The following is a 22,184-nucleotide window of genomic DNA, read 5'->3' as shown; positions in this document are numbered from 1 at the left end:
ACTGAGGAGATAAAAGCTCTCCTGGCAGAGTACCACGAAACTGCTGATGCAGAGGTGCTACATCTGGGGAAGTACGCTACGGCCAGGGTTTATGGTGAGGGTGACAGACCGGGGTCGGTGTTAGCTAACCTGCTCAAGGCTCGCAGGCGCAGGACCGCTGTCGCGCAGGTCAAGGCAGTAGATGGCTCACTGCTCACGGCTGAGGAGGACGTGGTGGAGAGATTTCGGTCGTACTACGCTGGGCTCTATGCTTCTAAACAAGCCGGAATGGAAGACGACATAGGGGACTATTTGGACTATATAAAGTTGCCGTTCCTAGTGAACGAACACAGGGAGTTTCTATCACTACCTATCGAGAGGGATGAAATTCTAGAGGCCCTAGCGAGCATGAAGGCGCAGAGCGCCCCTGGAGCTGATGGCCTTACTGTCGCGTTCTACCGCGCTTTTATAGACCAGCTTTTGCCACACGTGTCGACGCTGTTCGACGATATGTGCACCAAGGGACATATGCCACCGTCCATGCGCGAGGCGCTCTTAGTCGCTATACCCAAGCCAGGCAAACCACCCGATGAGTGCAGCTCCTATCGACCGCTGTCGCTGCTCAACGTGGATGCGAAATTATATGCCAAGGTCCTGGCCACGCGGTTGGCCCTGCTCGCTCCCGAACTGGTCGCCCCAGAGCAGGCGGGATTCATGCCGGGCAGGAACCTCACATACAATTTGCGGACGGTATTTGGCGTCATGCAACACGTTCGCCCTGAAACGCGCGCGCTCGCTGTGTTCCTCGACATGGAAAAGGCATTTGACTCTGTCGAGTGGCCATTCATGCGACAGGTCCTGACGCGAATGGGGCTAGGCCCGATCTTCCTTCAAATGATAGGGGTACTATATAATGGCCCCATGGCGAGAATACGCTTGGGCGATCGAGTCACGGAACCGATAACAATCTCGAGGGGCACGAGGCAGGGCTGCCCCCTGTCGCCTCTGCTGTACGCCCTGGTGGCAGAACCGCTGGCGTGCGCTATGCGTGAATACCACAGCCTACGAGGTATTAATTTCCCAACTTACAGGATAACGATATCCACGTATGCAGACGACACCCTGCTATATGTCAGGGACCCGGAAAATAACCTAGCCCCAGTGTTGAGGGAGGTGGTTCACTTTGGAGCGCTCTCCGGGCTGAAGGTGAACTGGGACAAATCTATCGTGTTCCCGCTGACGCCAGTCACGACCCCATTTGCTATGGAATACCCGTTGCACTGGTCTGAGGAACCGGTCCGATACCTGGGGATCCAGCTCCATAGGGACTCAGAGGTGGTGCTGTCTGAGAATTACGGACGGGCCATCAGTAAACTGGAAGACGACGTGGAGACCTGGATCAAGCTGCCTCTTTCGTTATTGGGGCGCATATCCATCATGAAGATGGTGGTGCTCCCTCGGTTTCTGTTTACGAACATCCCCATGGTGCTCTCGCGTGCTTTCTTCGCGCGGCTACAGGCGTCAATGCTAAGGCTGGCGTGGGCTGGCAAGCAGCCGCGGACCAGCTGGAGAGTACTGACGCTACCTTACCAGATGGGTGGCCTTGGTGCACCCGACATGGAGCTGTACTATCGGGTGGCGCAGGGGGCTCAGGCGCATAGTTGGATACACGGGGGCGAGACTGTCCCGTATCTTAGACTGGAGACATTGTTTGCAGCGCCGTTGCCGCTCCCCGCGGTCATTTTTGAGCATCCGGACCGCCGCACGGGATTTCTTGATTCCTTGAACTCCACTAGGCATGCCTGGAACTGTATTCTACAGCGCGAGTCTGGGGCGCAGCTGTATTCGCCGGCAATGCCAACCGCCTGGGCGGTGTGGCTGGCCCCTTGCAATGAAGAAGGAGTGCGGCGAGCGCTTAAGGAGATAGGTGTACACACCATGGGTGACATGTTTGCTGACGGTCAAGTCAAGACGTGGGAGGCGGTGGCAGCCTCGGGCGTGGAGGGCACACAATTGCAGCGTTTTCAGTATCACAGAGTCAGGCATGCCTGGAAGCAGTTGTTGGGGTGTGATATGGAGGAGCCGGCGGAGGTTCAGGAACTGACATACATAATTAAGAATGACAACCCCCGCGGGTTGATCTCTAAGCTGTACCGAATGGCGCAATCTCATAGGGTGCACGAGTTCGCAAAATGCAGACTGGACTGGCAAAGAGACTTAGGGATCACCATTGACGATGCTATGTGGGCGTACTGCTGCACGGGGATTAGACGCATCTCTCTGCATGGCAGACACCGGCTTGTCCATTTCAAATTCCTCAACAGGTACTACTATACGCCGGAGCGCTTACATAGATATGGGCTGCGTGAAGACCCTGTATGCGAACGGTGCAAGCACCCGGCGGCTGGCTTCCTTCACCTAGCGTGGCAATGTCCGGGCATATACAACTATTGGGAGGCGGTCTACCACCAGATAGTGGGGGTGACGGGGGTGGAGTTGGCTCCGGACCCGGCAGTGGCGCTATTGGGGCATTCCAGGGTGGTGCCGAAGGCGGCCAGACGCCTGGTGGATATGGGGATGCTAGTGGCGAAACGACGAGTTGCGATGAGCTGGATGCGTGGTCCCGTGCCCACGGTGGAGCAGTGGAAGCGCGATGTGCTGTACTGCTGCACCCAAGCGGAGAGGTTCAGTGAGTTGCTGCCGCCGCGTAGCCGGCCTAAAAACTTCTGGGAATTGTACGAGGACTACCTGAGCGGGCGGGGGGCTGCAGCGGGGAGCCCGGATGGGGGCCCTGATGCGGAGGTTGCAGAAGAGGAAGCTCCCGTGGGAGGTGTTCGTGTGGGTGACGCTAGATGAAGATGAGTGGCGGCTGAGTGCGGGAAGCGATCGAGACTGCGACTGACTTAGGACCTCAATTGTTTAGTTGGGGAGGGTGGGTTAGGGGAGTTGGGGGAAGCGTGAGGGGAGGGAGGGGGTTTGGAGTTTATGGCCATAAAATGAGTGACTGTGCCCTACGCTTTGGGGGAAGGAACACGTTAGAGCCTGGCCGCAGACAGGGGGTCTGCCCCGCACACGAGCGTTGAGATGGAGGGACACTCGGGAAGCATTGGGTATTTATTCAGTTATGTACGGTGATGCCCGGCCTCCGGGATGTGGGATAGCCGATATAGTTGATTGCGATGTAAGAAAAGATGGCGGGCCTCAGGTTGATGGCGCACGGATATGTACATTACTGTTCCTTGTTTGCAGTCAATAAATACAATTAAAAAAACAAAATGGTGGAAGCAACTTCCAAATTCTTGGTGCCGCTCCAGAAAATGCTCTGTTGGAGGTTTTAGTCTTGTTGAACCGTGAGTGTTTCAGGAGTAGATTATCTGCGCTCCTAGAATGTGTTTCCTCCAGATAAGGTAAGTATTTGGGCTAGGTACTGGGGAGTGTTGTGGTGTAACGCCGAGTGAGTGATGCAAGCCATCTTTAAGTGAATATGAGCATCATAGGGTAGGCAGTGGAGTGCATTCAGGTGTGGTGATATGTGGTCAAATTTCCTAGATCCTGTTAGGAGTCTTGCTACGGCAGTGAGACAGGCTTTTAGAGGGGCGGTTGAGATTTTGGGAAGCCCTGAGAGGGTAGAACATCCGTATTCCAGCCTCGATAGAACTAAGGACTGAACCGCAGTTTTGAGGTCCGGGTTCACCATGAATGGCTTCATTTTTCTGAGATAGCGGAGGTGAAAGCGGACGTTTTTAGCCGTCAAGTTTATGTGAGTTTGCGGGGGTCTTGGCTGACTGCCGAGCATGGCGTACGTGTAGGAATCCCGTAAACAAACTGGAAACGGGATGTAAAGCGTGCTCACGGAACCTACCATGGCAGTGTAAGCAAAGTGGAGGGCCACGGGAGCAGTGTGCTGAAGGGAGAAAGCAAGTTTACCCGGCATTAACACTGAAATAACGAGACCCGGAACTCCCACGCATGAGGTCGAAGAGGGAACCCGGGGCCTGAGCAGTCCGTTGCTAACTAGTGGGCCTGAGAGAGTTGCGGCTGCCGGATGCACATCCCGAGAGGCGTTGATCGCTGTACAGTCATAAGACGCTCTGGGCATTGTTGGTGAAACCACGGCACAGGTAACTTGCAGGCTTGAGCGCCTTACAACCGAAAGGAATCACACAAGATGGCGGGATAGGGGAATGACCATTTAAGATGTGTGAAACCCTGATGAGCTACGATTCCAGTGAAAAGGGATTTACTGACAAAGAGCGCAGCAGACTTGGGCACCACCTTATCGGGTCAGCAGATACCAAGGTGAGGGAAATCGACAAACGCTGTAAGAGGCAAGACAGTGCTGTGACACGCAAGATGGCGCGATAACGCGGCGGACCTGTGCAGGGAGTGAAACCATGCTGGCTGACGCCACCCTATACGGGACCTGTGCCACGACAGAACGGTGGAAGAAACGCCACAGTGACGAATGCAGATACAACTCTGGAAGAAGAAGACAGCAACTCTACAAAACAGGCAAGTGAAAAGCATTACTGCTTAGGCTGTGGAGGGGGTGCAGACGGCACTGGGAAATGAACGTAGAAGACACCCCCGATATGTACAGGAACTGGCACACTGCTCTCGAACACAGTGGGACACCACACACTGCCCCTGTCAAGCAAGCCGAGAGAGTGATATCGGACGAGGAAATGGACCGGAATATACAGAATAGCACGATACTGAGGGGGTGAAGACTCACTAGGAAAGGCGAAGCAAGGGGGGCGGAACGAATGATGTTCGGTGGCACCGGACTAAACAAGAACGCGCTGAGGCTGGTGATTTAAACGGATGGTTACTACTACAACTGAGCACTGGGGCACCTTAGCCCGGTTGGTAAGAAAAACACAGTCCATGGCTGACAGGGGATCGACTGGTGTGCTGTGAAAAAGGAAAATCACATGTACACGGCGACTGCAGGACTGGGCTCAGTTCCCCAGGAATAAGAACTTTGAGGCTATAAAATACACAGTACTGGATCAGAGAACACAATACTATTGACACATGACAATTGGGAGGCATTGCTGAGCCAGGGTTGAGGTCAATAAAACCTGTGGCGCAAATCCTACAAAGAAAAATAACACAGTTGAAGAGACTGAAGGAGAACAAGTAACAAGCGAGGGCAGTGTCTGCGCACTACAGCAAACAAATATCAGAAGTAAAGGCCCCAGAACGCAGCACAGTGCTTCAGCTGACTGACCCCTCACATCATACTCCCCTATCTAATTTCACGCAAAATGGGCAGGCCAAAAACGATACAAGAACCCCCACCTCCCGAGGATGGTGATGCCATATTACACACCGAGGCCTTGCAAGGTTCAATGCAAGAGGTGATACCACCCACTGCAGAAGTCAACGTCAAATTGGACCTAATACTTAAAGAAATAAGAGAATCAAGAGTTGCTATAGAATCACCAATCGGAACATTGTCAACTAACTGTACACTGCTAAAGGCTGCCCACACCAAACTTGTGGACAAAGTCAAGAATCACACAATATTATTAGATGACCTGGTCCCACAACAGACTGCCACCACTACACAACTGGATAAAGTGAAGCGACAATTGAAAGACATGCAAGATAAACTGGACAACGCGGAAGGTAGATCCCGTCGTAACTACGATCGAATCCTTGGAATTCCGGAATGCAGTGAAGGCACAAATCCAACGCAATTTGTTGAAAACTGGCTCAGAGATCACGTGGCCAAAGAAGGATTATCACTGCTATATGCAGTGGAAAGAGCGCATAGAGTGCCTCCCAGGCCTCCGCGCCCCGGGGCGGCATCCAGACCAATAATTGCTAGGATTTTAAACTATAAAGACAGACACTACACTACGTACACGCTGCCAGGGAACACGCACCCCTACAATTTGAAAATAAATGCATCTCCATCTACCCTGACTTCACAATGGCCGTTCCAAAAGCGAGAAACACGTTCCGAGAAGTTAAAAAGATACTCCAAGCTTGCAATTTAAAATACGCCACGCTCTTTCCAGCGAGATTAAAGATTATACACAACCAAAAAAACTATTTTTCGACAGCCCCGATGATGCTATGGAATGGGCAGAACTAACATTAAACCCACATTCCTCGCAAAACCTCTCACAAGGAAGTCAAGGGTCTGGAATGCAAAAAGGAAAAAGGGACAAACTAAAACTGGATAGATACCGAAATGAGGGAACCTCCCTAGGAAAATGCACCACATCTGACCAAATCACTGAAAGCCAGACCAATGCTTTGTGGACAGCAGCGGCACTAGCGGAGCATGACGAGACCTTGATCGTGGAAAAACAGTGGGCTCCTCGAGAGACCCAGAGGAACACTCAGACTCTGAAAGCAGTTTGGCACGGTGTCCGGTGGTGACTCCACAGACTGTGAATGATTACTGAATTAGATTCACTGTGATTACTGATCTAATAACACTGTTGACCACAGATAAGTAGAATGTAAACGTTGAGTGATTTGAGTTACTATCCCGCAAACCAGGTTTCAATTCATAATGTGTCGGGGTTCTGGCCGGAGCAATGGGAATGTAGTGTATTGGCACATGTAATGAGTATGCCAAATCAGGCGGTCACCAACTCCCCCCCCCCCCCCCCCCCCCACCCACGGGCGACTGCACAATGTTTTCTTTTATTAGAAGTAATTGTTATGCACATGTTCAATGTTTGGTCCACTAATGTTCTTCAGGGGAACCTAGTGTTATGAGTTCAAAATGGGAAGTCTATAGGGAATTCAGCCATAGACATTCTCCTGCACATAAATCGGCAGGGCACATATAGAAAGTCGATACAGCAGACGATAAGACAACTTACAGGTACATATATGCATCCTGGAATATAAAGGTACTGGGTTCGATCCATAAAAGACACAGGACCCTAGCACAACCGAATCGCAGGAAAGTACATATAGCGCTGCTCCAAGAAACACACCTCTCACTCGGAAGCGGGTAAGATGCAAAAGAAATGGAGACGGAAGCTGTTCCATACATCTTACTCTGCTTTCGCAAGGGGAGCAGCAATCTGGATAAGGAATGGTGTACCATTTGAATTACAGGAGCACAAAAGAGACAAATGGCAGATACGTACTGATGCTTAGAAAAATTGATGGGCAACAGATAGTAATAGGTAGCGTGTACGCTCCCAATGTAGATCAACACCTTTTCCTGGAGTCCTGGTCTGATGTTAACGGGATGGGAAGACTGCCCATGGGTGATTGGAGGGGGATTTTAATGCTGTATTGGATGTGAACCTAAACAGATCACACTCCCGCCCCCCCCCTGCAAGGTACAAAGAGTAGAAAGCAAGCAGAGGCATTGCGAAACTGGGCAATGGGATGGAATACAAGGGATTCTTGGCGCATGAAAAACCCAGAGAGCAGGGAATATTCCTTCTACTCACCCACCCACGGGTTGCACACACGCCTTGACAGGATATTTTGCTCTATGAGGCTGCGTCAAAATGTGATAACTACAACATATCTGGGGAAGACTCTCTCGGACCACAATCCCATAGAAGTTATGATCACATGGGGCAACATACCCACGCCAATACCCACATGGAGGTCACAACCTTCATTGTTGGAAGATTCCGTTTTTCAAAGCACTTTAAACACAGCAATTACAAACTATTTTATAGAAAACGCCAAGACAACCAACTCGAGACAAATGGGATGCTTTTAAGACTGATAAGAGGAGTTGCCATCAGTACGAAAGTGGGAGAGCGCGCATCCTTGATGACTAGACTTACAGAATTAGAAAACAGACTAGGTACACTAGAAAGGGAAGCACTGACTAATGATACACGCCAGGCAGATTTACAAGAAGCACACATACGTCATGTTGACCTACTAGAAGACCTTAGAATACTGGATTATCGGTCATACACACAGAAACAGCATGCGGAAGCAGATAAGGCGGGACCGCTACTGGCAAGAATTATCAACAATGCACAGACTGCGACTCCTATACTGGAGGTTGCCCACCAAGCAGGGGTTCTGGTTGACACCAAACTAGACATCAGTGAAGCATTTAAGTCATAATATGAGGCTCTGTACACAGCCCCTCGTATACTATCCGATAGAGACTTTGAGGCATTTTGAGGGTCTTCAACTCCCGCAATTGTTAGAACATAAGGAAGAACTGGAGAAACCCATAACGGAGGCGGAAATTAGAGCAGCAATTAAGGCACTCCCTAGGAATAAAGCACCAGGATCAGATGGACTGCCAGTAGAATTTTACGCTACATTCATGCCAATAATAACACCGCACCTTAAAAAGTTGTATCAGACATCGATCGAGACTGGCACATTACCAAATACAACACTTCAGACCATAGTCGTATCTCTGCTGAAACCAGGAAGAAATGGCACTGATCTGTCAGGATATAGACCTTTATCACTGTTAAAAACAGATAAGATCTTAAGTAAATTACTGGCTACTAGAATACAGCAATTCATACCACATTTAATACATGCAGATCAATGCGGATTTGTGCCAGGCAGAAGCACAGCACTAAATATCCGTAGATTGCACCAATTAATGAAAGGAGCATCCTTTACTGGGGGAACGCGGGGATGCATCTCCCTGGACCTGACAGGCATTTGACTCCTTGCACTGGGGGTATATGTTCCGTGTATTACCACAATATGGCATTCCCGCCAAATATATAAAATGGATGGCTTTATTATATGCCAATCCAACCGCACACGCCCATATATATCTCCACAATATGTAGTGGCAAGAGGAACACAACAGGGATGCCCGCTATCACCACTAATATTTATTTTAGCCCTAGAACCCCTATTAGTTAAAATACGATTGTTGGCACCACAACACGGTATACATATAAGAAACAAAGCTCACATTATCTCAGCCTATGCCAATGATATTATCTTAGATCTGGAAGATCTTCACAAGGATCATACACCTCTCCCAGAGATTTTTTAGAAGTTCTGACTGCTGTCCGGTCTCTCTATCAATGATACAAAATCATACGCATATTCATTCCAACATTACAGGTTACACGATTCATTACTCTTTGGTCCTTTGATCTTTCAGATAGCACAAGAAACCTTCAAAAATTTAGGAATATACATCTACAGGGACCTGGACAACTTGATTGATGGCAATATTACTAGAGCAATCAACTCTCAGATTACAAATTAAGTTCTGGACATCTCTACCACTTTCGGTGGTGGGAAGGATAGCCATCACTAAAATGGTGATGCTTCCCACATGGTTATATTATTTTACGAACCTATCTATAGTAATCCCCGCACTTATATTTAAAGCACTAGACATTATTGGTGGAGTTAATCTGGGGCAAAGGAAGACGAAGAATAGGATTACACAAGCTTAAATTAAATACTAAAAGCGGAGGAATGGGAGTCCCCGACTTCCAAACATACTGTTATGCCAGCCAACTACAATGGATGACGTATTGGCTGACAGGCTGGAATCTGCAAGAAATAGGAATGACACAGAAGGACTGGAATGGGGGTAAGTTATACGCTTCTGATGCAAACTGCCAGAATACCACCAACTGCACCTCCACTCCTAAAGGTGGCCTTACAATACTGGAGGAAGAAACTGCGCTATACTAAACAAAGGCCATATGCTCCAAATATACCCCTGATGGGTATCCCTTTACCAATGGAGGTAGTGTCACAAATGCGCATCAGTGTGGCTGGAAAAAGGTGTGGACACAGTAGGAATGCTCTTCGTGGATGGTACATGATACATTTGTGAGAGAACAGGGAGTACCAAGCACTCTGACACACGCGCATATACTAAGATTTATACGCAATGCATGGGCGCCGGACGGGAAAGAACCACCGACGCACGAATTGGTGCTTATGTTGTACCTAATGGATAATGGCAGCCATCTAACGAAATGGTTAGCACATTGGATCAAATCACATACAGCAGTGCCACAAGTGTCTTAGAGAAAGATGGAGTGCGGAGATAGGAAGGGGCCTTACAGACAAGTAATGGAAGACCACTATAGAATACCCCAGAAAGGCATCGCGTAACCCGAAATTTAAATTTATACAATTAATGATATTACACCGTGCATATTTAACCCCTCACAGATTGAGCAAGATGTTGGCGGATGTGTGCCCGCGTTATCAGGGGTCGAACGCCGATCTACTTCACATGTTTGGTCATTCCCAAGAATTTTAAATTATTGGTCTACAGTACAACAAACATTAATTACACTAGCACCAGGGAGAAGACTGAATAGCTTGGAATCTTATATGTTGAAAGAAATTGAGTTTGTGAGTTTAGCTTGAGGAAGTTGGTCATTAAACATTGGGCTTTTTTTGAGAGCTAGATTCATTGTCTATCTCTTCAATGGTGGTGATCTTAATTTAAAGTTGAGTGTCGTCCGCATACATGTGGTAGGAGATGTTCGCCTGCTGTAGTAGATCAGTAAGTGGTTCAAAAGTTGAATAGCGTGGGGGATAGGGTAGAGCCTTGTGGTACTCCTAGTAGGTCAGGTGACGAGAGAGAAAGAATCTGGTTGGTCATGTACGATTGTGTTCGGTTTTCCAGAAAGGATTTGAACCATAGAAGGACTGTGCCAGATAAACCCATCCTGTTTTCTAGTCTTCTTAGAAGTTTGTCGTGATTGACCGTATCGAAGGCTGATGAGACGTTGAGCAGGACTAGTAGGCAGGTTTTACTGCGGTCAAGAGCTAGGAGGGCGTCGTCTACTATGTGCAGGATGGCTGTTTCTGTGCTATGGCCAGGTCTGAAACCAGAGTGGTGGATGTTCAATAGATTGAAGTTTGTGATGTGTTGGTTCAGTTGTTGCTGAACACCTTTTTCCAAGACCTTTGCTAGCATGGGAATGTTGGTTATTGGTCGGAAGTTGTTGGGGTCGGAGGTGTTAGCAGTTGTTTTTTTTTAGGATAGGGGTGACTTGTCCAGTTTAGGCAGTCCAGGATGTGACCTTGTGTTAGCGAGGCATTGATGATTTTGGTCCAGAGAGGTTAGATGATATGGTAGATGTGGGGTAGGCAATTTGAGGGGACAGGTTATTGAAGTGGTCGTTGAGTTTGGTAGTCACTAGAATTTTGGTGATGTCATTGAGATCGTAAAGTTTGAAAGTAGACCAGTGAGTTATTTTTGGGCAGAGTTAGCTTATGTTGTACCGGGTTAATGGCTTGAATGATCTTTGGGGTGGCTGAGTTGATTGCTGCCGTAATAAGATCGAGTTGGAGGGAATTCGTTTTTGCTGCGAAGAATGAGGAAAATTCTCCACTACTCAGCTGAGGTTGATGTTAAGAGTGAGGATTTGGCCAATTTGTTCGATTGTTTCAGAATTACGAAGAGTTTTTTGGTCTATTTTTGACATTCTCTAGTTCTAATTTGAAGAAGTCTTTTTTTGATTGTAGAATACTTTTATTGTATGAGTTTCTAGCTTTCCGGAATAGTTTAAAATGGAGGGAGGGAGGGATGTTGCCTCCATTTCTGTTCCGTTGATCTGAGTTTGCGTCTCTTCATACAGGGCTCCGCTGAACCATGGGTTTTTATCTTTGTCCAGAATTCTTTTGAGTTTTGGCGGAGCGGCTTGGTCGAAAACTTTGGTCATTGTGGCGTTAATTTTGAGCAGTGAGGTCATTGACGTCTGAAATGTTATTGGGTGGGGTAAGAGCCTTCTCACAGTGGAGAGCAAGGTTGTTCCAGTTTGTTTTTTGTGTCTTATCCATTGTTTTGGCTTGATTTGTTGCGTGAAAGTTTGATTCAATTGTATTTTGTTTAGAGATGAGCCAGTTGAGTGTAGCACCCTTTGTGTGAGTAGGCATTGAGATAGCTCGGATCAGGGAATGTTCTGCAAGGAAGGTTTTGAGGGCATTAACCTGCTTGTCCAGTGGGTTTTCCCAGTGGAGATTGAAATCGCCAAGGAATACGACATTAGAATGAGGGGAAGAGTTTGCAGTAATGATTTCCATAAGTTGTTCTGTGAAAACTGCATTCGAATTTGGAGGGTGGTAGAGTATATGTTGTTTGTGGGAGTGGTTACTCGATTTCACAGAAATCCCAAGGTATTCACAGGAGTCCAGGGGTTCCGAGTGAAACTTTGAGATGTCAGAACGATGTATGCAGGCAAAGCCTCCGCCTATTTTGTGTGGTCTGTCTAGTCTAATGGTGTTGAAGTCTGGAGGGAAAAGAAGGTCTAGGCATGGTGAGGATGATTCCTTGAGACAAGTTTCTGTGGGGAGGATTATATCCATTTTCATGTGAGCGCGAGGTCTGCAATGTCAGAGGCGTGTTTAGGGGCTGAACGGCAGTTAATAGAAGGCAAGAGATCTGGGTTGAGAAATTCTTTAAAGGAGGCTTCTGACTATCGAGGTTCGGGGTTATAGATTGAAGGTTATTCCAGTTTATTACTCTATGAATTGGATGGGGTGTTCTGCATGGGTTGATGGGGACTGGGAGAATAGCGTATTCATTCTTGTCTATGATAGGGCAAGAAGGAGTTTCGTATAGCAGTAGTAGGGTTTGTATTTCCTGGTCCGTTATGTAGTTGGGGAGTTTGCCTGTGCGCAAGTGTCAATTGGTTAGAGGCAGGGGGATAGTTTGGCACGTTGTCATCTGTCGCTAGAGAGTTTGAGATGCTTAAGTTTAGCAAGAGATTTTTCAGCAAGTTGTAGAATGGTTCCGATTTCTAGGATAACGTTTTGTATGTTCCAGGAGGTGAGGTGAGACTGGGTTTTGAGTGAGTCTTGTTCAATCTGCTGATGTGGAGGGGGAGACGGGATGTTGAGGAAGTCGCATTGTTGATGGTTCTCATGGCAGTTTTAGATGAGGGTGCTAGTGCAATGTGTGCTAAGGAAGGAGAGTTGGTGATGTTTCTTTCAACGGTTCTGGGGGAAGGAGGGGGGGGTCTATGGTCTTCAGGAGATGAAGGGGTGGTAGAGGTAGTAAGGTCCAGAGAAGCGCTGCGTGAGGTAGAGGAGGGTGTCAGTGCAATGCGTGATAAGGAAGGAGAGTTGCTGATGCTTCTTTCATCGGTTCTGGGTGAAGGAGGGAGGTCACTGATCTCCAGGAGAGGAAGGGGTGGTGGGGGTAGTAATGTCCTGAGAGGCGCTGCGTGAGGTGATGGTGTGGGTTTTTAGAGTGAGGTATTTGTTGAATAGTTCTAGGTCCTTATTAGCTGCTTGAATAAGAACAGTGCCATTTTTGTAGGACGTTATATTCAAGGTGGCTCTGAGGTTCTGCGCGGGTGTCGTAATCCTGGTCCCGTGAGGAATATTTTTATGGTCATGTTTTTTTAGTATGATGGTTTGTAAACACCCAAATTAGGAGTTTGTGTAAAACAAACACTGGCCATGACGCACCGGGAGTTCTCCCTTGTGCATTGAGGGGAATTGATGTATCTCCATGCAAGGGAATGCATTGTATGGTGGTACCTGCCAGGAACATTTACTTAAGGGTGCCCTGCCTGAAATGTAGCAGGGTGACCGGTGCTACAACCAGGTGTCCTAGTGGTGAAAGGGCTTACTTTTCAGGAGCCCGCTGTATCGTCACATGGGGAAATGTGGCACTTTTCTCACCTCAAAATGAATTCAGCAAGTCACAAGTCTGACAAGGTTGGTCGGCAAATTCCAAATGGCCCCTACAGTGCTATTATTTATGCATTCAGTTGAAGACCAAACAAGCCAACACAGGACCAAAACATATTTTTGACAAATCACATAACTGTTTAAAAAATGTACAACCAATGAGTTTGAACAAGTGTTTGAAATCAAATTTAGGCTCAACTGTTGAGCACTGGTGTACAAGTGGAGACATGAGAATATATACTCGCTATGTTTGGGATTTTAATTTGTTTACTCCAAGTATATTGTGCTCACGTCAATCCGTTAAATTAACAATTGACCAATAACTTCATTTAATTTTCTGTTTAAATACAATTTTATGGTTCAATATTTGTTTGTTCTTCCCAGTGCAAACCATGGTCTCAAAATGGATTTCCTAAAACTTCGTCCCAATAAAGACTGGTTTACATTGAAAGTCTAAACAGCCAATAGTGGAACTGTATACTAGGATTCTAGCTACGTTTAAAAAGAAGAACAATCTTCTCTACAAGACAAACATAAAAACATTGTGATTATTAGGCTGGTCAGGGTTTCTAGGGTAAAATCAATTGACTATACCAGGGACATTTTATCAAAGTAACCCTGGATATTTTTATCATAGTATAAAGGCTCGATAGTTACAGGATCACATAAAACAGGATTACCTTTTAATTTGGACTGTGGTACACCGATTTTGCTTCGGAGAAAGTGGTTTGGGCAAATGTTTATATACATGTCCTTCAGATTTTTTTGTGCTGAGGGAATAGATCTCTATCAAAAGTTTAATCAATGTGTATGCTGAATTTCTTACCAGGAGAGTGCTTTTTGTCATTTACGAGGTTACTTTTTTCGACTGCAGCGTAGATGGGATATGGATTTGCACCATTCTCACATGCCTTTTTGTGATTAGAGAGAGTGTTTTCATTAATCTAGAAAAGAAGTTTGAAAAAAAAAGACAAAAAAAAGACAAAATGCAGAATAGAACAAGGTTATAGCTCAGAATATTTCAAATAGATTTTTCTCAATGATTTTGTATGTTGTAGCAATTATGTGCAAAAACAGGGTAATATGTGACATACATTTTGCTAGTGAATGTTTGCATAAGGTTTGCACTTTACAATTCTTTAATGTTTTAAAGATTTTGCACATATTACAGGATTTCACCTGCAAGCAAATATTCTATCATTAGGTCGGAATTTGGAAAGGGATGTATGGCTGAAATCTCAGATTCCAGTAGGTATCTCCATTCCAAGTGCCTGGAACAACGAATATCTGAGCAAGTTTTCGCCCTCTAATGGGAAATAACTGCATCCATTACCATTCACATCAGAATGAGGAGTTCCAAAGAAGAAACACAGTTACGGTTCCACTGCCCTCAAAAGGTTTCAGCTGCTTTCTGCACCCCATATCTCCAGAAGAAACTCTGGAGAGAAACTAATATTCACCAGGGATACATGACATAGAATTTTAGATTTCACAGGGGAATCTCAGAGCTCCACCTGTAATCCATAGGAATTCCATCCCCAAGTTACCAGAACCTTTGATATCTCTTTCAGTTAGCAGACATAAGAGGCCCAAAATACATATGAAACACATTCCTACTATGAGTAACAAGAAGTGGAAACTTCAAAAGACACTGTTTGCAATTACAGGACTGCACAATGCTGTGAAAGCTTTGCACCCTCCTGCTATCTTAGAAAGAAGACACTCACTTTGAAATGTTCTGTGTTGCAACATATTAGCATTTGGCTTGCAGTTTTTCAATGACAATTCAAAATTCGCGAACATACGTGACAAGAATTTTCAATTCTATTAAGGACACGGAGGCGAGGATTATGCTCCTCAATTTTCTTTACTGAAAATTCTCAGCAGCCAATCATGTAAAGTAAAACAAATAAATACATTACAATACCCATAAACACCAGTGGGTATCACGTGATAACCATAGAGAGGACCCCTATATAAGGCATACCAGAGAATACCATATCCTCTTTCTTTGTAGGAAAAAAATAAACAGTTAAGTCCAAGAACAATCAAAACACATGTAGAAGTCTGGAAACAGTTGAAAAGGCAGAACCAAATATGGAAAGAAATCCAGCAGCCAACGGGCAGGAACAAGACTTGAAGGCAGCTTCAATGGGACAGCTTCCTCTGAAGAGGCGCAAAACAAATCCAATAGCGAGGACGAAAAGCAACTCATTTGAGATCAGAACCTGAAAGGAAAAAATAAGCCGTAATACCACACTCCCAGTAAGAGGGACATATAATAACAAAGGGAAGGGTATCAAGAACAATAGGAGCATAGAATGCAATATATACAGCAAAAAAAGGCAGAAATGTAATATAATACAGTACAGGGTGGGATAATCCTCGCCTCCGTGTCCTTAATAGAATTGAAAATTCTTTTCACGCATGTTCGCAAACTTTGAATTCTATGTCAGGACCGGAGGCTCCGATTATGCTTGTTCAAAGCTGATCCACCACAACAGAAGCAATATTTACAATTGGTTTATAATAAAAGGTCTTAAATGTAGAATCAGATGACCAATCTGCTGCCTTCATAATGTCTAACAAACTGACACCTACAGAAAAAGCTTTAGATGCCATAGCACCACGAGCCGAATGAGCCCCAAATTTGGAAACATCAATACCAGCTTCACCCATGAGCCAACGCACCCATCTTGCTAGGGTAGCTGGGGTCACTGGGTGAAATGGTTTCTGTAAAGCTATCAACAATTGACCCCCTACATCAGGACGAAAACCTGCAGTACTTACTTCATAATCCCGGATACATTGTACCACACAAAGCTTAGGATTAGCAGGAAAACTGGGATAGGTGACAGAGGAGGTGTTACATTTAGTGCGTCTGGTGATGGAGAAAGTGACACCCTCCGGAGAAAAACTACGACCCGCGAGGTCAAGAGCGCGGATATCGGACACTCGCTTACAGGACACTAGACAAAGTAACATTGTTAACTTAGCGGAAAGTTGTTTACGAGAGAGAAACTGATTATCTGGCCAGGCGTCCAAAAAACGTAAGACAGTGGAAACATCCCAAAGCTCCGAATATTTAGAGGAAGGAGGTTTCACCAATCGAATACCCTTGAGTAATTTACCCAACAAAGGGTGTTCACCAATCGGTTTGCCATCAATTGGTATATGGCCCGCAGAAATGGCCGACCGGAAATTGACCGTGCGATAGGCGAGGCCGGAAGCAGCAAGGGATGCAAGAAAATTCACCACGAGGGACACATCCGCGACAGCGGGATCCATCTCCCGTTGAGAGCACCAATCACACCATCGTTTATAGGCTGAGGCATAACGCTTGTGTGTGTTGGGTGACCAAGCTTCATTGATAAATCGGGCAGCATCTCGCGAAAGGCCTGGGACATTCCAGCGATCCCCGAAATTCGCCATGCGACCAGCAAGAGTTGGCCGGATGTTATCAGAGGGTGAGGGGACTGAAGGGGGTCCAACAACAGATTCCACCGAAGGGGAAGAAGGGGAACTGCACACAACATTTCCAGAAGTACCGGGAACCACGGCTGAGCCCGCCAAAGGGGAGTGACTAGAATCAACCCCGACTGATAACACTTGGTACGGGCCAGAACCCTGGGAATCATGACAAACGGAGGAAACGCATAACATAGAGACTGAGGCCACACCTGAAGAAAAGCATCCGTCGCCAGAGCTTCCGGGTCGGGACGCCAACTGAAGAATGCTGGAAGTTGCGTGTTGAGTCGGGAGGCAAAAAGATCGATCTGACAAGGACCCCATGCGCATATCAACAACCGGAAGACGCTAGGATGAAGCCTCCAATCGCTGAAATCCCTCAGATGTCGGGAATTCCAATCGGCAACTTGGTTGCTGCACCCGGGAAGATACTCCGCCTCCACAAACAGTTTGTGTTAAAGGCAAAAGTGCCAAAAATCCTTGGCAATCTCCGTCAGAAGGCGGGACCGAGTCCCGCCCAACTTGTTCACATAACGAACCGCTGACACATTGTCCATGCGGAGAAGAATGCAACAATTCATCTGGCGAGGGGAAAGGCAGCGAATTGCAAAGGAACCCTCCAGGAGTTCCAGACAATTGATGTGGAGACTTAATTCTTCCGGAGACCACCGACCGCCCGTGGACACCGGGCCGCAACGGGCTCCCCAACCCCACCGACTGGCATCGGATTCGATCACCACTTCCGGAGTTGTGCCGAAGAGGGCTCGACCGTTCCAAGACTCCATGTGCTCTAGCCACCAAACCATCTCGCACCTCGCCTCCTTTGTGAGAGGAATCTGATCTGAGTACTTGAGGCCTTTCTGGAGATGACGGATCTTGAGTCGTTGAAGCGCTCGGTAATGAAGGGGACCCGGAACGATCGCTTGGATAGAGGAAGCTAACAAGCCGACAATCCGGGCTATCGATCTCAAGGACACAATCTGCTTGTGCAAAATCAACCTCAATTCTCTCTTGATTGATCTGATCTTCTGATTGGGCAATCAATCAATCATAGCATTTGTAAAGCGCGCTACTCACCCGGAAGGATCTCAAGGCGCTTGGGGGAAGGGGTCCGCTACTGCTCGAACAACCAAGTCTTGAGTTGTCTCCTGAAGGCGAGGTGGTCCTGGGTCAGCCGGAGGTGGATGGGAAGGGAGTTCCATGTCTTGGCCGCCAGGTAGGAGAAGGATCTGCCTCCGGCGGTGGCTCTTCAGATGCGTGGTACGGTTGCGAGGGCGAGGCTGGTAGACCGTAGCTGGCGGGTGGGCGTGTAGAAGGTCAGGCGGTCGTTGAGGTACTTGGGGCCCAGGTCGTGGAGAGACTTGTGTGCATGGGTGAGGAGCCTGAACGTGATCCTCTTGTCAACGGGGAGCCAGTGCAGGTCCCTCAGGTGGCCAGAGATGTGGCTGCGTCGGGGGATGTCCAGAATGAGTCGGGCGGAGGCGTTCTGGATGCGTTGGAGTCTTTTCTGTAGCTTGGCTGTGGTTCCGGCGTAGAGGGTGTTTCCGTAGTCCAGTCGGCTGGTGACGAGGGCCTGGGTGACCGTCTTCCTGGTTTCGGTCGGGATCCATCAAAAGATCTTGCGAAGCATGCGAAGGGTGTGAAAGCATGATGAGGATACGGCGTTGACTTGTCTGGTCATTGAGAGGGAGGAGTCCAGGATGAAGCCCAGGTTGCGTGTGTGGTCTGTTGGCTTGGGGGCGGTGCCCAGGGCTGGGGGCCACCAGGAGTCGACAAGTAAGGGAGTCTACAAGAAAGCCCAGGAACTCGACAGTCTGAGACGGAATCAACACCGATTTCTGAGGATTGACCAAGAAGCCCAAATTCTGCAATAGATCTATCGTCCAAGCAAGATGTTCCATGACTAGGGGAGGAGTCCGCCCCAGGATGAGAATATCGTCCAAATAAATGATGAGGCAAACCCCCCGGGCTCGAAGAAACTCGAGTACCGGCCTCAGAAGTTTCGTGAAACACCAGGGTGCTGACGAGAGGCCGAAAGGAAGGACCTTGTACTCGTACCAAGTTCCCTGCCATTGGAATTGCAGAAATCGACGATGAGGACTGTAAATGGGCACTGACAGATAGGCATCTTTTAGATCCAAGCGGACCATCCAGTCCCCTTCTTGAAGAAGATCGCGGAGAAGATGGATTCCCTCCATCTTGAAGTGACGATATACAACCCCTCCATTGAAATCCTTGAGATTTAAAACAAGCCTGGATCCACCCCCCTTCTTCTGAACGAGGAAGACGGTGCTGACAAAACCGTGAGGATGGCGGGCCGTCCGCTCTATGGCCCCTTTGTGAAGAAGAGACTCGATTTCGCTGGAAATTGAAACTTTATCCTGAAGGGAAAACATCAGTGGGCGAGGAGGGAGGGACTGAGGGGGGATGAAAGAACTCTATCTTGTAACCCTGCACTGATTCCAGGATCCACGTATCCTGCGAGATTTTTTGCCAATTGTGGAGAAAAAATTGAATCCTGCCCCCCAATTGAACATCGGAAAAAGGAATTAAGCTCACCTGAGGTGGGGGCGTCACGTTGACCTCCTTGGTTGCCTCCATAGCAACTTTTCCTGTTATTGCGGGAACCACGCGTGGGATAGAAATTGGTGGAGTCTTGAAGTTAGCCACGGGCGTTATTATACCCCCGCTGGGCGCCTTGTTGATAAACGCGGCCGATGTCATCCGGCCCGGCCAAAAACCGGGCGAAAAGCCCGCTTTAGTGAACCCTGTGCCTTATCAAGGCCACTAAATGTAGCGACAAACTTTGTTAGTTCTTTCAAAAATGGTTGTCCAAAAAGGAGACCTTGTGCTAAAGGACCAGCCTCAGATGTAGACAATTCCGCCAACTTTGGGTCAAGTTTCAATAGAATAGAGCGACGACGCTCACAGGACATGGCACAATTAGCATTGCCCAACTGACAAATGGCTCGTTAAGCCCAGCCGATCAGGTCGTCAGGATCAATAATTTGCCCAGATGCCTTAGATTTAAATCCTAAATCTAAAATTTTAGTAAGGGGACCAGTTAAATCGAGTAGTTTGTCTTGACAGGAACGCCAAGCCCGATCGATTCCCTTTTTGGAATCCTTGGTATACTTCTTCAAATAGGTGAGCATAGAGGGGTCCACTTCCGGAGTGTCCCCGACCTTGTCCGCTAAATCAGGTCTGGGGCATTCGGAACGCAAGCGTGCACGGACATCCTGTGGAAAAGCTTGACGCAGATGGGACTGCACATACTCAGCAACATCCGTAGAGGGAAGCCAAGACGAGGAGTTTGGATGGACAATAGCAGTGGGCTCAAAGGTAAGTAACTGCGGATGGGTGGGAGCATCCACAAAATGGTCTTTGCGTTTCTTTTCAGCTGGAGGAGGAGAAGCCTCCGGCTCAGAGGGAATATCAGAGGAGGAATTGCCATCATCTCTGAGGGGCGAACTAGAATAAGCGTCCTTTGAAGAACAACCATAGGAATGGTCAGTGGAAAGGTTTTTAGCCAATTTGGCAAAGTCTGAAGAATGTGGATTCTTTGAAGTTTTGCTTGCAGAACGGGACGAAGAACCAGGAAGCCATCCTTGTTTTAGGGCATAATTACACAAATGGCGTTTTAAAGGCTCAACTGCCCTGACCATAGCCTTATTGACAGAGTGCTGGACTCCCGCATCAAGAGCCTGTATGAGCTCATGCTCCAATGACCCCGAAGGGTCGTCCTCATAATATTCCTCTTCATAATAATAAGACATTGTCACTGGAGTAGCGACAGATATACCCACCGGAGGACAATTATCGAGCAAATAATCACCGTCTTGCGCAAAAAACAGAGGGCCTGAAAGAACTAGGCGCAGTCAGTGAATAAATAAGGGGGAGTGGTGAACCCCAAGCAAGCCACAACAGTACAAAAATGTGTGAAAACACTGTGTACAGTAACAAATTGAATGTGGAGGGAGGGCTTGCCTGATAACCCACTCTAGGCAGAGCCTATGCACAAGTATACAGCCCAAGGCACAACACTGTAAGCCTTAGCGTCAGTGGAGGTCTGGCAACACTCGGTGGGTAAAGGGCAATGACAGCGCTGCCCCTGCGCTCTGAATGAATCCAAAAAGCCTGTGTGAAAAAACGGCTAAAATCGCTGTTATTGGATCCAAAATGTCCGCCACGCATGCGCGGAACGGCCCGAGAAGTGTACCAGAAAGAGGACTACGCGCGTCCCCACCTCCGTCTCCCGCTCCACAAAATAGAACTCGGGCACACAGCGCCCGGTCCGGGAGGCGAAACGCGCTCCCCAAGAAGGCAAGCATCAGCGGTAAGAACGCGTCAGGAAGAATGCACACAAAGCGTGTAAAAAATTGGCAAAACCTGAAAATGAAGGAGCGCGCGTGGCGCGTATGCAATGTCAACAAAGCGGAACACTTAGCACTGTAAAAGCAAGAGCATGCAAACACAGAGCAATATAGCGCAAATAACGTAAATAAGGAAGTAATGCACTTAACTGGCTGCGGAGCAGCAAAGAAAGAGGATATGGTATTCTCTGGTATGCCTTATATAGGGGTCCTCTCTATGGTTATCACGTGATATCCACTGGTGTTTATGGGTATTGTAGTGTATTTATTTGTTTTACTTTACATGATTGGCTGCTGAGAATTTTCAGTAAAGAAAATTGAGAAGCATAATCGGAGCCTCCAGTCCTGACATAGAATTAGCACAAACCTGAGATTTGAAGGGTGACTAGAACGCAGTCTACGCAGTGTTTTGAATACAGAGTATATACATTGGTCAGAGACACTTTAAAACAAAATGGTATCTTTATAATACATTGGAATCCCGATTTCAGTATATAAATTGATTTTTGTTCTAATAACTTTCCTAGTTGTGAGAAAGTCATCTTTGTTGCCTGGTCATCCCCATTTTGTCTGATTGATACTGGTGGTAAACTGACTGTACCCTGGACTCTGCTCCAGCCCCATGGCCACTGCTCTGATGAAAAGGGTATATTGTAACTAGGTATAATCACAATTGGCAATGACAGAACCTCTAAGACCATAGCATATATAATAGGGCAAGGGGGAATTCAAGCTACCTATAAGTTCCTAATCAATAGG

At 47.3% G+C, this 22,184-nt stretch overlaps 1 protein-coding gene across 1 annotated transcript in view; it reads right to left on the bottom strand.

Annotated features, from left to right (window-relative positions):
* The window catches only part of LOC146799892 (cytosolic phospholipase A2 gamma-like), a 556,810-nt gene that overhangs the window by 283,916 nt on the left and 250,710 nt on the right, over positions 1 to 22,184 (bottom strand). Inside the window, exon 7 of the mRNA XM_085620826.1 lies at positions 14,411 to 14,528. Within this exon, the coding sequence (XP_085476952.1) occupies positions 14,411 to 14,528 (118 nt within the window). The remainder of the gene's footprint in view (positions 1 to 14,410; positions 14,529 to 22,184) is intronic.

This window comes from Triturus cristatus, chromosome 8 (assembly GCF_964204655.1).
Source record: "Triturus cristatus chromosome 8, aTriCri1.1, whole genome shotgun sequence".
Lineage (NCBI taxonomy): Eukaryota > Metazoa > Chordata > Amphibia > Caudata > Salamandridae > Triturus > Triturus cristatus.
This window is presented reverse-complemented; position numbering and strand designations above follow the sequence as displayed.